General features: G+C 39.6%; 1 protein-coding gene and 1 non-coding gene across 2 annotated transcripts; both read right to left on the bottom strand.

Annotated features, from left to right (window-relative positions):
- Positions 1 to 2,321: 2,321 nt before the first annotated feature.
- trnaa-agc (transfer RNA alanine (anticodon AGC)) lies at positions 2,322 to 2,394 on the bottom strand. Its single transcript has one exon. It is a non-coding gene; the product is annotated as a tRNA-Ala (tRNA).
- A 1,350-nt stretch (positions 2,395 to 3,744) lies between these two features.
- mapre3a (microtubule-associated protein, RP/EB family, member 3a) lies at positions 3,745 to 12,879 on the bottom strand. The gene is made up of 7 exons (XM_050062595.1): positions 12,751 to 12,879; positions 9,825 to 9,952; positions 9,587 to 9,732; positions 9,294 to 9,450; positions 8,105 to 8,247; positions 6,737 to 6,889; positions 3,745 to 5,171 (listed from the first exon to the last, which is right to left on the bottom strand). The coding sequence occupies exons 2-7, from the start codon at positions 9,943 to 9,945 to the stop codon at positions 5,103 to 5,105; spliced, it is 789 nt and encodes a 262-aa protein (XP_049918552.1). The 5' UTR covers positions 9,946 to 9,952; positions 12,751 to 12,879; the 3' UTR covers positions 3,745 to 5,102.
- Positions 12,880 to 14,968: the final 2,089 nt, after the last annotated feature.

Here is a 14,968-nt window from a genome sequence, read left to right on the forward strand (position 1 = left end):
TACAAACGTTTCTAATCTTAACATCATCTGTCCAGTCATATGTTCACACAGCCTACATAGCTGCCACTGTGCCAGGAGTAAAAGCTCTCCAGTGTTGCTCAGTTACAGCAGCTTTCATGTCGGCCCTTAAAGGTCCAGTGTGTCGGGCCTGGGGGGCAGAAATTTAATATAATATATAAGAAGATAGAGCCACTCGTGTCTCTGCATCGGCCACCGTAGTTAGAAGCCCCTCTGAGTTGAGAGCGTTGCAGAAACACTGATTTTCTTTCATGAAAGGAAGAGACCTCTGCAGATAATCAAAGCTATTATTTTGGGGCCATATGTACTTCCTTTGTGACCCAATGGTGCTCTCTGCAGCCATACTGCCTCAGCCCAAAATGCAACAGGTGCGACCCCCAAGAAACTGTAGTCATGTGACCTATAACGCTAGATCAAAATTAACTTACATAAAGAACAATACATTTGTCTTTAATTGTACAAATTTTTATAGGTAGTATATTTTAAATAATTTTTGATGACAATCTATTAAAGCGTTAATGAAATTATGACAGAAAATATGAAAAGCTTTTAAATTAAATTTTAGTTAAAAAAAAAAAAAGTCTCTCAGACAATCTGTGATTGGCTATAACCCATTTTAGGTCCATTTTGCTTGCGATATGATGGCTATCCACTGTCAAATCGGTGACGTGTAATCGAATCCCCCCAAATAACTGGGAAGTCGTCGGAGGAAAATGGACGTCTTCTGCTTTTTGGACACGCACAGGAGCGAACATAAAGTCTATTAATAACCAGACGTAGCGCTGGTTTGTCTGGTTTACAGTTTACTTTAGTTTGTGGAATTGGAAAGTTTTAGCATGGTAAGCTAAAGTCGTTAGCTCGAGAAAGGAAATCTTCACCAACAGTTCGCTAGCTAACGTTCATCCTTCCAACGTTCATCGTTGTAGGACCGTTTGTTCGTTGTTGGTATTAATCCAGTATCTTTGTTGATATCCTTCCGCGGGCCAAGCAACGTCATTGGCGGAAATGGAACAGCGAGACAGGTAGGTCACCAAACGTTGACATGTAGTGCTCTACTATTTAAGCTGACCGTCCCAATGAAAAAAAATGTGTGTGAAATTAATCAACCATTGCTAATAAATACTCCTTTTGGGACTCTGTGTTGTTTAGCGTTACGTTAATTGCACTTCCTGATGACCAAACGTCGTCTTTTGCCCGGACATGTCCACCGATGATAATGTCCGGTTTTCCGTGTGTTTGTGTGTGTGTGTGTGTTAGAGTGCGGCACGGCCGCATATTTCTGTCCGAACCCGAACCGAGCCCGACATTATTTAATGACCAAAGCACTGAGTTTGTGTCACACAGTTGTTACGGTTAACTTACAGGCTATTTAACAGGCCGGGCGTGCTCAGCGGAGAGGGAGACCTCCGTGTTTGAGACGGGAGCGGGAGGCGGGAGGTCTGACGCTTCCAGCTAGAGGAGAGGGAGAAATAAAACAAAATAAGGTAAAATAGGAAAAACCTGTCGCCCTCTTTTATTTTATTTTCAGCGTTTAAACAAGGCGGATGCGGGCGGCTGGAGGTCCGAAACTTCCAGCGAGGGGAGAGGTAGAAACAANGAATTTTCTATCCATACATATAACTTTTAAATATATTAAAATGATAAGGCATCTTTGAGTAAGCTGCGAGTATCATTTAAGTAGGCTATGTCGTGGCCGGCCGTGTGTCCTCTTTCTTGGAAATCAAAATATGGTCACCCTATGATAGCCTCTGGAACTTTCCCTGGCCCCAACAGCTCTTAAAACATAAATGATGCTGTGCTGCCATCTGCTGGTTATCAGTGGGACCAACAGACTGCCGGTTAATCCTCCTGAAAATAGTGATATTCAACCACAGTATACATTTTGCATGTACTATCATCGGAATAAACGGTACTAACGGTACAGAACTAACTGTTAAATCTCTATTTGAGCTTTTTAACGTTACACTGAGGCCATACGTTAGGTTAGACCAGAGCACAGCTTATTGAGACGTTAGAGGAGTGAATACGATTGATAAAACGATTATATTTCAGTATAAATTCATTTACGCTCTGTAGAAATATAATTTTGCTCAAAGATTCTCCTTAAACATGTTTACTTTGTAAACTGTTTACGAGTTGACATGCTAGCCCGACAGATTATACTGGATATAAAACAGTGCGTGAACGCGGAAGTATGGTTTCCTTAAGGTACCCTTTCCCCGTTACAACAAGTGAAGTTGAAACATGACAAACAAATATTAGACAATGTCATTTTTGCTTTGTAGGGGAGGAAAAGGATAGGCTGGAGGATGCGGGCATCGATCCCGCTACCTCTCGCATGCTAAGCGAGCGCTCTACCATTTGAGCTAATCCCCCGATGAAAACAAGTGGAAGTAGCTTCAAGATAATTTTGTGACAAGGACTCAGTATACAGTGGAAATTATGCAAACACAACAGTAAATACAAACAACAATAACAGAAGGCCAGGCGGATAACATACTACACAAACCTCACTGCTTCTAATGTCTGCTTCTAATATTCGTAGCAGTATGCTTTTCTATGGTATCTGCCTTTGCAAGGCAACACTTTAAATTGTTCTTACATTGTTTTTAACTATTACTATTACTATACACCATGTGTGTATTACCTCCAATGTGCAATCATCCTGTACAGCTGTCAATATATACCCATACATTTATATATACATACTCTTTTTCCATATGTGCATAAGTGAAAGGTGTATATAGTGTAGGTAGTATTGAGTGTATAGTTGTGTCTAAATTTAGTACTTTATATTTTTCTTTTTTATCTGTGCTATTTGAGCTGCTGTAACGTGAATTTCCGCGGTGTGGGATCAATAAAGTTTTACTTTATCTCTTAAAAGATATCATATGCCAAGTGTCTTAATAGCCTTTTTGTTGGTCGAATCAGCAGTTTTACATAATTTAATTTTAATTTAATTTTTAATTTTATATATTACTAATGTTCGACGTCGTCCAGAAAAACACCAATATGAGGTTTATTAGTGCTAAACCTACAGTTATGGATAAATACTTTGCCAGAATTATTGCCATGTAAGTTATAGAAAAAAGTTCTGTCTTCTTTTCTGGGTGCTTGAGGGAACCAAACACCTTATTTTCCCATAATAAAGTAAAGTCTTCAGAGTTATGGTCCATAGTGAGGCTGCAAAAGTCTTTCCAGAATTTATTGGTGAGGACAATTCCAGAAAAGGTGTTTCAGAATGCTCATTGCAGAAATAGCAGTTTGTGTTAATGTCATTTTTGTATTTCTGCATGTAGTGATAGGTATGGTAATATTTATGAATAATTTTAAGGACACCTCCTCAACTTTATCCACAATAAAATGGTGTTTCAGTGTTGCTCAGCACTCATTGAAGATGGTTACATAAAGGTTAAAGGTTACAAAAAGCACTTCCAATATTGTTTTGGATGTTAGCATTATCATATTACTAGGTTCAATGTCAATGACCGTTTTGGAATCAGATGGTGGAAAAACAGAACGCCCTCATCCACACCACAAGAGGGGTCGTAATTTTACTATTCCTTGGGTCTTTTACCAATAATACTATTGTATCATTGATTTCCATATGCTTTCGTGTGAGCTACATATAATCTCATAAAAACTATACTTTTATAGGGTTCATTTAGAGACCCATGTGAGCTTGTATTACAACTCCATTGTCACTCAAAATAAACCACCACAATGTATTTCACAACCGTTTATTTATTCAAAACTCAGAAGATGAGTGTTCTGTAGATGTTTACATGGTCAATGAATGCAACTTCCAGAGCAGACGACAGCCAGTTTGCAAGTAAAAAAAGCTGGGGAACGACGAGGAGACTTCCTTTGTTTAACTGGATGCTTATGATGACCAGTCAACTGGTCACAGATTTCTTACCACTGACTTTCTTTCAGACTACAGCTCGTATACCCTGGGCAACCCTTTACAGCACATGAAAGGTGTAAACATTATGGTTAGCAAGGAAAAACATGACAAAACCTGTCATGTGAAAATGTATCTGTATTAATTCAGTGTCAGGCTCCCTTATATTTTAGAATTAAACATTAGAACTGCTACAATCTATAACCATGTTGTCAGTCTGCAGGTGGCTGTCCACCTCTAAATTTCAAACTCGTAGGCTTCTGCATGTCGGCCTAAAAGATACAACAGCGATTAACCAGGATCGTGCGACATCAGACAAAATCTCCACACAAAATACATATACAAAATATCACTCATTCACAGTCAATGGGTAACATTCTCATGCTCAGATATGTTGCTGATCAATAATGATGAATCGCAGAGCACTGATCGTACGCCTTGAGTCAGTACACCAAAGAATATCCTTCAGCGTTTCTACATGCCATGAACCCACCATAACAGAAACTAAAAGCTCGATGCTGACTCAAGTACAAACCATTAACTGAAATAACACACATGGCCTCAGCTTTCAATTCATGTACAGTAGGCTTTGCACCAACTTTGCTACAGAAAGTTAATCTAAATTAAATATAAGTTAAATAAATAAGAAACTGTTATTAAAAAGTCACTTTTGTTACAGTTTTAGTTGCTCTGGGAGTGTCCCGATGGCACACTGGAGCAGTGTTGTTCTGCACTCTTACACAAGTATCACAGCGCACCAAAGGCGAATAAATAACTCCATAATGAGCAAAGACATTGTCCTCTCAGAAATCACAATGTTGGCAATATTTACAGACTTAAATTTTTTTCCATAACAACCTCCATGCCAGGCTCAGCTCGTTTTTCTGCGTTACTCATGCTGAAATAACTGGGATATGTCATACATTACTGTTATTGTTACTGTGTTAAGTGGAGGCAGGGAGGAGCAGCAGATGATGATGCAGAGTAGTTGTGTGTAGATGGCCAGAGGGTGGATGGGGGGAGGTTACGAACAGATATACATATGGGAAAGAAAAGAAAAGACAGAGAGTGGGGATAATGGTGAGTATTTATAGAGAGCGCGTGCAGAGAGAGTACAAAACAAATGAGGTTGAAAAGGAAAGGGAAGATGGTGATGTTAGGAGGGAGGGAAATGAAGGGCTCAGTATTCATCCTGGTCCAGGTGGGCTTGTTCATCAAGGTCATCATCCTCTGGAGGTGCAAAGCCATCCTGAGAAACAAGGGACAAAATTATTATTTTGGTTTTTTGCTTTGTTTTATTTTATTGTTGAATATAAAACTTTCCTGATCAAAGATGACATAAAAATAGATAAACAATGCCCTGAGCTAGCTTCTGTAATTCATTACAAAATTGTTTTATCTGCAATTCTGAAAAAAATAAATGTATTCCTGGAGGCATACTGTTATCGTACTCAGATAAATTGGCATCCACTAACAGCATTCTCTGTTAGAAGTTGAATCCTTGAAATCAGTTAATTTGTTTGCATACAAAAACCTACAGTTTCCTTTCCCTTCCTTTCCCACTGATGCCGGTACTTCTGTCATCATAACTTGATTTCATCCTCATCTATTTTTGCTGTAATATCTCCTGTCTGAAAACTTCTACACTGTTTGGTCCTCTCTGTCCTGCTCAAGCCCTCAAGGAACAAAGCTACGCTGTGACGCCAATTGTATTTACCCAAACTTTCACTGGATTGAATGGGCCCGTTCTCTTTAATACATCCATGGTGCTTTTATGAAAAACATGTCTTAACTTTCCACGGCCCATGACTCACACACGGACTTGCCTCATCTGTCAAGCCACGAGATTTAACCGCTATTGGACTCATGGGAATATTGTTTGTTTAAACATCCAGTGTGTAGAATTTAGTGGATTATAGTAGTGAGGTTGCAGATTGCAAACAACTGAGACTTTTCCCATGTGCCAAGTGTGTAGAAAAACTACGGGGGCCAACAGAATCACACAAAAATGCGAATATCTGGAGCTAGTGTTTGGTTTGTCCATTCTGGGCTACCATAGAACAACACGGCAGACTCTGTGGAAGATCCCTGCTTCATATGTCGATATAAATGGCTCATTTTAAGGTAACAAAAATACAATGATTCTTATTTTCAGGTGATTATAAACTTATGAAAACATAGTTATGAATATGATACTCTATGTATGTCAGTAGATCCCTCTAAATTATACACAGTGGACCTTTAAGCTATGTAATACTAAATATTTGATAATAGATTTTTTATTTTTGCCAATCTTATCTGAATATATGGAGTGAGCCAAATCACATACAGGGATGTTAATTTCGGGACAGGGGCGCCATCTTGTGAGGAACATGCTTTGTTACTTGTGCCTCCAACAGTGGTTCCCTGCGTACCTTTTGTTTTGTTTGGCTAAGAAGTTACACCGTTCAAATCAAATGGAGAAATTGAATCGCAAAGTCAAGCAACTGGGTTTGAACAACTAATCACGATAAACATATGTCTTGTCAGCCCGAGACTGGATTACAGACCCCGATGCACTACTTCCACTCACAATCTGGACATTGTAAATTATCTCATATTTTAACTGAGTGCATAGAGCAGGCGCCCCATGTACCTGCTGCAGCGGCCACGGATTCAATTCCAGCCTGCGGCCCTTTGCTGCGTGTCATTTTCTTACTTTTGGAACACAACCGAGAAGTAGAGATTTCTCTTAGTAATTCACACTGAGTAAAGAACATGGAGATTGAAATGGTGCAATGCAGCCAGTATTTGTTGCTGATGTAGAACAGATACCTCTGTTGCGTAAAGAATGTCGATTATCTTGCTGAGGATGGGGTTGTTTTCACTCTCATGTTCCTGGCAGATCAGCTCAATGTCCCGTAGTTTGCTGAAGTAGAAGTCTCTCTCCTTCTCTAGTCCGTCTACAGTCAACTTCAACTCCATCAACTTAGAAAGCAGAGAAAAAAACGTTTTCACTGGTGGTCTCTAAAAACTGTTCTGAACCATGTAGTCAAAAAAGAGGATCAGGGATCAAGGATTTTTTATTTACACTGTCAAGAGCTCTTTCACTTGTGAATGACAGCCAAGAAAGGATGGAGGGCAAAACTAGCTCCTGTTTTTTTGTACTTTCTGCTTTGCTTCATGAAAGGTATGTAAGAGGAGGGAATGTCTAGCAAAAATAATGCTGGACAGGAAGGCAGCAAATCAAAGAATATAAAGCTCATAACCTGTTGAACTGACACTATTCTAAAATAATATTTTAATTGTCACAAGAAAATAAGTTAGAACTCCAGCATCGCCAGCATTAAAAACAATATGCTTCTTTCATAGCTGATATTCTGAGGGAAACTAACATCAAGGCCCTGTGTCCACCAAAGTGTTTTCCCAGCTATAAAACACCAGGCGCTCCTCAGGAAACGCCCAGCTGGGAGCGCTTGAGAGAGCTCAAGAGATGCCGCTTTTTTTAAGCTTAGACACTTTTGTTGCGCCTGGTTGCTGTGATACTGAATATCCATGGAAGTAAAAATGTCGGCACAAGATAGCGCACTTGCTCTGGAGGGAGGGCTGAAGCAGGTAGGGAGAGGACGGAGCCAACGGTCTGTGTGAGTTCATCAGAGGAAACATTTTTTAATATATATATACAGTTTATTAACATATTTCTCCTCCATTTTTAGCTACATGTAAGATTTAATGGTTGGTCTTTCTAGTATTTGTCCCTCCTTCGATGTAATTAGACGGCTGGGTAACGAGTAATAGTGACAGGTGCAGCGTTTAACCCACAGCTGAACATTTTTCAACTCTCAGCGCTCTGGGAAAAAAAGCCCTCTCTCATCAGTCCTCAGTGCAGAATAGACACTCAGCTCCTTTTCATACTTCTGGCTTTTGTGACATAACACAAATATGAGATGCTCCCATTGGTAAGAATTTTAAAAAAAAATATGCTGGTCTCAGAAAAAAAAAACACTTTGGTGGACACGGCCCCTTACACCTGTGCATATCAGACTGTAACATGTCAAATTGTCTTCTGTAAAAAAGGCCTATTAATGTAATAAATCATTTGTTTTCAGTCCAGACAGAATCAATACACATGAGACTGCAAAGCTGTAAGATATTTAAAATGAACTGAGAATACAGCTCTCCTTTCTCTCCATGCAACTCTACCTGTTGATTTAGCTCCATGATCTCAGCGTCACTGCCACCGTTTCTAGACAAAGACGGATTCTTCCTCATAGCTGGAGTGTTGTGTTGGACCCGCTGTGGTGTTGGCATGTTTTTGGGAACTGTTGGAGATGTCCTCTGTGGTCCTGGAGTGGTCAGAGATCATCAGAGATGTTTATCATCTACATTAAAGTGGATTTACGGCATCTATATTGGCTGTGTAGCAATTGTGGCAATGGATATAGCACGTTATAGAGAGCTGATGTTATCAGCTTTTAGCATAATGTTCCTTAGATATGCCATTTTTGTGAAAGAATTTCAAGTTGTTTTACAACATAAAAGATTGACAAGACAATTTTGATTGCCAGATTAAAAAAGAAGCCAAATTATAAATAAAAACATAAAAAAAGTATTTTAACATGTTTTGAATGCCATACTTATTTGAGTCAAAGCGTAAACAACAGAAAAATCCTGCGTCCTGCCAAACCTCTATAAGTGCTTCAGCAGAGGTGTTAAACTTAAAGTCAAAACATGCCAACACGCATTATCACAGTTTTGAAAATAAATGCAATCATTCTGCCCATTTACAGCCACACTGCTTACCAGTGACAAAGTCACAAAGCAGGCGTATGACACGCTACCAGTTAAATTAGATTGTTCGCCATGATTTTCAAGCAAAAAGCTTTCACAGAGACATAGCAAGGCTGACGTTATTCTTGTTAGTAAAATGAGACAAACGCTGTAGTTTGTCAGTTTTCTCAAAGATGGAGCTGCGACAGTGTTGCATCAGCTGCTTGATGCAGGACACTGGAGAAAATGGTTGCATTTGATCTTTCTGAGTGTAGGTCTTCTGGCACCGCTGATCAAGACCAATTAGAATTGGGGAGGTAGAAGTGGAGTTGCAGGTTGTGGATTTTCAACCCCACTGATGCTGCATCCCTCTAGTCACTGTGGTGATTACTGCAATCCCACCAGTGACTCAGTCTTACCTACACAGTGTCATGTTGCTTGTGAATGCTGGGCAGTGAGATGGATCTAAGAGGACAGCAGTCAGTCTGTGAATCGTGCTGCTCACACCACTTGCTTGCAGGGAGCGCTTTTGAGCCATCCAAAGCTCAGCAAGACCGTGCAGCAGAGGCAAAACTGTTTGGTTTACCTGGGTTTCTCTTTGGTTTGTGGATAAAGTGATCACCTGGGTTGGGGGCAGGGGCCACGTCCTGCCCCTGTCTGGCTAGCATAGGGTCATACTCCTTCCCATCATAGTTGGCGTCGAAGAACTTCTTGAACCACTGCACGAATTCAAAGTTGTCCTGGAACTTTCCTTTTACAAGCTTTTCGACAGGAATTATCTGCAGGATGGAAACAGGAAATGCTTGAAGAACTCCAAGTGACATAACATGCATCTTATGATGCTGTCATATAATAAAAAAAAACAACATCTTAATGGAAAAAATATAATAGAATAAATGATAAAAGTATTCTGACTTTGTCAACACTCATCCTTTTAAAAGCTGCCTGAAGAACTTTGAAGTTGTGTATAGATTCATGCTCCAGCTTGGCTTGAAATTTGACCTTCTTCAGAAGGATACAACCTGGAAACAACATGTCCATGAACTGGCAATATGCCGCTCCTGGAAAACACACAGACACAACAGTTAGTTATTGTTGTTGTCTTTTTGTGATTTACTCGTTGAGCTGTATTTGATTGGAACTTTAGCCTTACCTGAACATAGCTGCTCAATCTTAGTGTAGGTGAGGTGCAAGGAGTCGTTGACCCATGCCAGCATGTCATGTCGGCTGAGGTTGTCAATGGACACAGATGTGGCGTACACATTCACTGCCATCCCCTACCTGAAACAAACAACATGACGAGAGAAAGCCATTCAGTTTAGCCTGTTAGCTGAAAGTTTGATACCATACTATTTCAAATTGATCATTTACTCTGTTTTTGATTAACCGCTGTACTGTATGTAAATAGATATACACAGACTGCTTTTATCTAGGGCTGGGTAATATTGATATGATACTGATATCATGATATGAGACTAGATCACATCTTAAATTTTGGATATCTTAATGTGTGTGTTGTTGTTGTTTTTTAACGGCTGCATTCAAGTAAAGTGGTGTAATTTTCTTTACATACCAGACTTCTATTACTTGCCTTTACCTACTTAGTCATTAAATCCACATTATTGATGATTATTTATCGAAAATCTCATTGTGCAAATATTTAGTGAAAGCTCCAATAGTCAACCCTACAATATTGATATCGAGGTGTTTGATGACAAATATTGTGATATTTGATTTTCCTCTTATGGCCCAGTCCTATTTGATCATATCCATCTTTTCAGATACCTAACTCTCAGGCTGCCCGCCACATTCTCCACTACCCCATCCACTCATCCTCCCCATGACCTTTACCCAACCTACCAGACATCTAGGACTTAGAAGAATGCAGAACTAATACTTATTAAGCGCTGCAGCTAACGGTTATTTTCATTATTGATTAATCTGCTGATTATTTTACTGATGAATAATTTTGTCTATGAAATGTTAGAAACCCTGCCTGTTGCAGTTCCCCAAATGTCTTGATATTACTTGTTTTGTCTGATCAACTGTCCAAAACCCAACCAAGAAAACGCTGATTTTAGAGATGTTGCAGTACCATTTTCCCTCCCTGATACAGACTCCAAAACCTGAACTTGTTTACCGGCCAATACCAAGAACCTATCTTAGACCACTGCTTAAAAAATTAAAAAGAAAAAATGAAGAGTTGTACACTCCTGGTCCTCTATGGATGTGAAATGACTGCTATGACTGTCTCAGGTTAAATCCTAAACTCTAGTGTAAAGTACTGCCAAATTGCTGACACTTCGCTAACTGCTAACATTACACTATTTACCCTAAAATCAGCTCTTACTCACAGCCTTAAAACAGTAGTTGCCAGTGGCTGCACAGCACAACTTCCTGTGTAGCCCACTATTTTAAAGCAGCAAAGAAGAACTGATTTCCAGGAAAACTGCTGTTTAATACAACTGCGAAACACTTTTAAGTTTATTAATAAATTACCTGGTATTGGATCAGTGCATAAACTTGCGTAGCATTTTAAGTAGTATCGGAGGCATTTCCGATACTGGTATCAGAACAACTGTAATCAATTTAATATGCAAGACGTAGGAAAACTGCAAATCCTCTCAAAGATGAGCTGGAACAAGAGAAGGGTGTTCGGTATTTTTACTTAAACAAATTACTTTAATAATTAATCAATATGAAAATAGTTGTCTATTAGTTTTCTGGCATCAGTGCGGTTGATTTACAGATTGTTTCGGCTCCAAACTTAATCACGGGCCTCCTTAATTGGACTCATTTCAGTGAACCTATTTCTTTATCTAATTGTCCTGGATTTCCTGCATAGGATGTACTGCATAGACTGTATTATAATCTGTATTAACTGTTACAAATGTCAGTCAGTATGTTGCCATTTTCCAAACTGCACTACCATTCTTTCCTTATGTCCCGAGGGTTTTGGGTAGTTTTTGTCCTCTCATACTCTTATATGAGAGAATTTGGGCTGAGTCAGAAACCGATGCAGCTGTGGGCCTGTAAAGCCCACTGTCGCTGGTGATACTGCCCTATGGGACTTGATTTTTTGACTGTAAACACAGTGCCTGAGAAGCATCTTTAGTTTCAGTTTTAATCTACAGATGTGTTGTAAGCGTAATCCCCCCTAGATTAAACAGAAATATCCTGATGTTTGTGAGCAGCTTTACACATCTGGCAGCTGCAGCCTTTTCTGCATGTGCTCACTTTGCTTCGCCTGCTAATACCTTCCAGTGGTGTCATGTCAGAATGGGCCTCTGACACCTTGACATCCTCCTGCAGTAAAAATGCTCATTAACACAAGCAAGTCATAAACTGTGAGATGATGATTATAAGGTCACACGGTGCTCTGTGTCTGCAGGTGACAGCCAGACAGAACAATTACACTATGTCACCAAATTTCACACCTTAATGCAAATGAATGCTGCTTACCTGCAGTGTGAGCAGTGATTGTTGGTGATAACACTGGTAATATTGTGAATGCACCTTCAGCAGCGTGCAGCAGTCTCCCATGGGGCTTGGCTAGCTTACAATTACATGATTATAAACTACAACCATATAACCAACAATAAAACCGTTTATAGGACAAAATCATGCGGGTTCAGACACATTAACAGGAGCATACCTTGTAGTGGGTTTTATTTCTAATAAATATGGATTATTTTATCGCATGAAAGGGAAGTCAATCTATTCACCAAAAACCTGCCGGGCCTTCGAGAAAGCTCCAGTAATGACTGCAGCAAAATGCTGGGTGCAAAACCTTGGAGTCTAACAGGAGCAAATGGGCGGGGGTCTGACATTTCAAGCCCGAGCCGAGAACAATAAATGTGCCCGTTTACTGGGTGCCTTTCGGTTAAAAAAGCCGCAACGCTGGCGCTGCTCTCTTAGCGGCCCCCTCTACAGGCCTCCCCGAATAACTCAGGACTGTCAGTGCATGGGAAATATCGCTGCATGGGAATAAAACACAGCTCCCACGCAAACACAGTACCACGCACAACAAGGAGGACCAAACAAAACGAGAGCAGGATCTTTGGTGCGCTGATACTCACCGTATTCAGGAGTGTCTGTGTTGTTATCACGCTCGCAGTATTCCTTATGTCAGTGCCCGTTGCTGTCGTCGTTGTCAGACCCTGCGCGGTGCAGTGCTTGGTAACGGGCCGCCCTGTCTGGGGTTGCAACAATCCAGCCCCTACCGCGCATGCGCATGACTCCATGCTGTTAAAGGTTCATTATAAATAGGACTTTGGCCTGTTACAGCTAAGAGACACATGATGTGTCTGGGTGGATTTTAGGCCTGCTGGTGACTGGGGTTTTTTATTTGTGAGGTCAGGCTGTACAAAAATGTCTATTAATGTTTTATCTGCTGCTGGATAAATAAATGTCAGCACCAGTGGTGGAAGAAGTATTAAGATAAAATAAGATAAGATTTCAGGAGCAAGTTAAACAGTGAGTAGGTGTCTCTATGAAAAATGAGAGGCTTTTCCACCCCGACCAGAATACAGTTACTTTCTTTCACTGTAGTTTGGTGTGGTGATGTCAGTATTACTACTACTCAGGAGTGGAAATGTATAGAAAAAATCACATGTAGTGACAGTGAGTAGTTGACTGACTGAATGTGGAAAAGCTGAGACATATTTGCTGTGAAATTGCATTTATTCTTCTGAAGACATCACAAGCTATTTGTCATCTGTTTTGTAAATGGATGAGCGTTCTTAAAATGTGGAGATGTTTGTAATCTATAGGATATTATGCAATGGTTTTACTGGTCGGGCCCACCTGTGATCTTATTGGACTGTATGTGGCCCATGAACTAAAACGAGTTTGACATCCCTGCCCTAGAGCCAAGTGTTACACAGATGCCCTACCTAAAGTAATTGCACAAAAGTCCTATACAAAATTGGTGCACAATGCCTTACACATAGTAACTGCACAGATGCAGGTTATTGATTACTTTCATCAGCAATTAACCAGGCAATGCTTTTCTAGATTAATTAATGTGTTCTTTGGTTTGTAATGTCACAAAATAGTGAACATCCATCCATCCCAGTTTCTTACAGTGTTGCAGTCAAGAGCACGTAAACTGAAACCAAATCTTAGTCCAAGACATGACCAAGGCCTAGTGTATCGAGACCAAGACAAGACCAAGACTTTTAGGTAATGAGAGCGAGTCAAGAGAAAGACCAGACCAGTGAGAGTCCCCCACTGCACGACACACATATGATGAAATGCCTCCATACATGGACATGCATCCATAGGCACTCCTCAAACTGGTCTGAAAAGTCCATGAAAACCTCAGCAGAAAACAAATGCAGATTCCTTTTCGTGCATACTGTAATGTACCATGAGAAATATCTTGATAGAACAATCAAAAGGCATAACAGAGGTGATTTTTTTATGTGAGAATTTTCCTTTGTTTTCTATGAGAAAACAAATACCAACACAAAGAAGCTAAAATCAACTTAATCATCTTTATTCAGTACTCCCTTTTTGTACAGGTAATTTAGTAATAACCCCACAGTTATGATCTTGACTAGTCTTAAGAAAAAAATCCAGAATCCTCTTTGTCTGAGACTGCGACAAGACCAAGACCTTAAAATAATAACAATTCGAGTACTACAACATTGGTTTCTTAAAACCAAAAGTGATATTTTCAAATGTCTTGTTTTGTCCAACCAATAGTCCGCACAAAAAATATTTACCTTACAATGGTAAAAGAGAAAAGGCAGAAAGTCCTCCTATTGGACAAGATGAACTCAGAGACTAGGGGAGTTTTTTTGCTTTGAGAATGACTAAAACAACGAATTGACTATCAAAATATTTTTCTGTTGATTGACTTATTAGTTAATCAACTAATTGTTTCAGCTCTTATAACAAAAGTCCATATTAAAAAAATCATTTATTTAGAACCCTACTCAAATGAAAGTACACACTTATTATCTGCAGATAAAGGTACTGCTGTACAAAGTTGTATATATTTATTTTGTATTTGTTTTTGAATTAAATATTAAGGATAATTATCTCGTTACTGGATAATAACATCCACGGCCCTCAAACAGTTATTTCCATAAAACTTCTACAGCTAAATAAGTACAGCAACAAAATCAGTTATTTGTGACACTGACAGGATCTGAAACGTGACAAATGACTCCAACCAAACACTAAGTAAAGCTGTCACATAAATGTAGTGGAGTAAAAAGTACAACATTTCCCTCCTAAATGTAGTGAAGCAGTAGTATAAAGTACCGTAACATTTAAGAGTTTCAAAGT

This window comes from Epinephelus moara, chromosome 14 (assembly GCF_006386435.1).
Source record: "Epinephelus moara isolate mb chromosome 14, YSFRI_EMoa_1.0, whole genome shotgun sequence".
Taxonomy (NCBI): domain Eukaryota; kingdom Metazoa; phylum Chordata; class Actinopteri; order Perciformes; family Serranidae; genus Epinephelus; species Epinephelus moara.

Bases quoted from the DNA above. Each gene is read 5' to 3' on its own strand.
- mapre3a (XM_050062595.1), bottom strand. From the start codon at position 9,945: ATGGCAGTGAATGTGTACGCCACATCTGTGTCCATTGACAACCTCAGC. The intron at 9,733-9,824 runs GTAAGGCTAAAG...TGTGTTTTCCAG, and splicing joins GATTGAGCAGCTATGTTCAG to GAGCGGCATATTGCCAGTTC. The intron at 8,248-9,293 runs GTGATCACTTTA...TGACCACTCCAG, and splicing joins GGCCCCTGCCCCCAACCCAG to GACCACAGAGGACATCTCCA.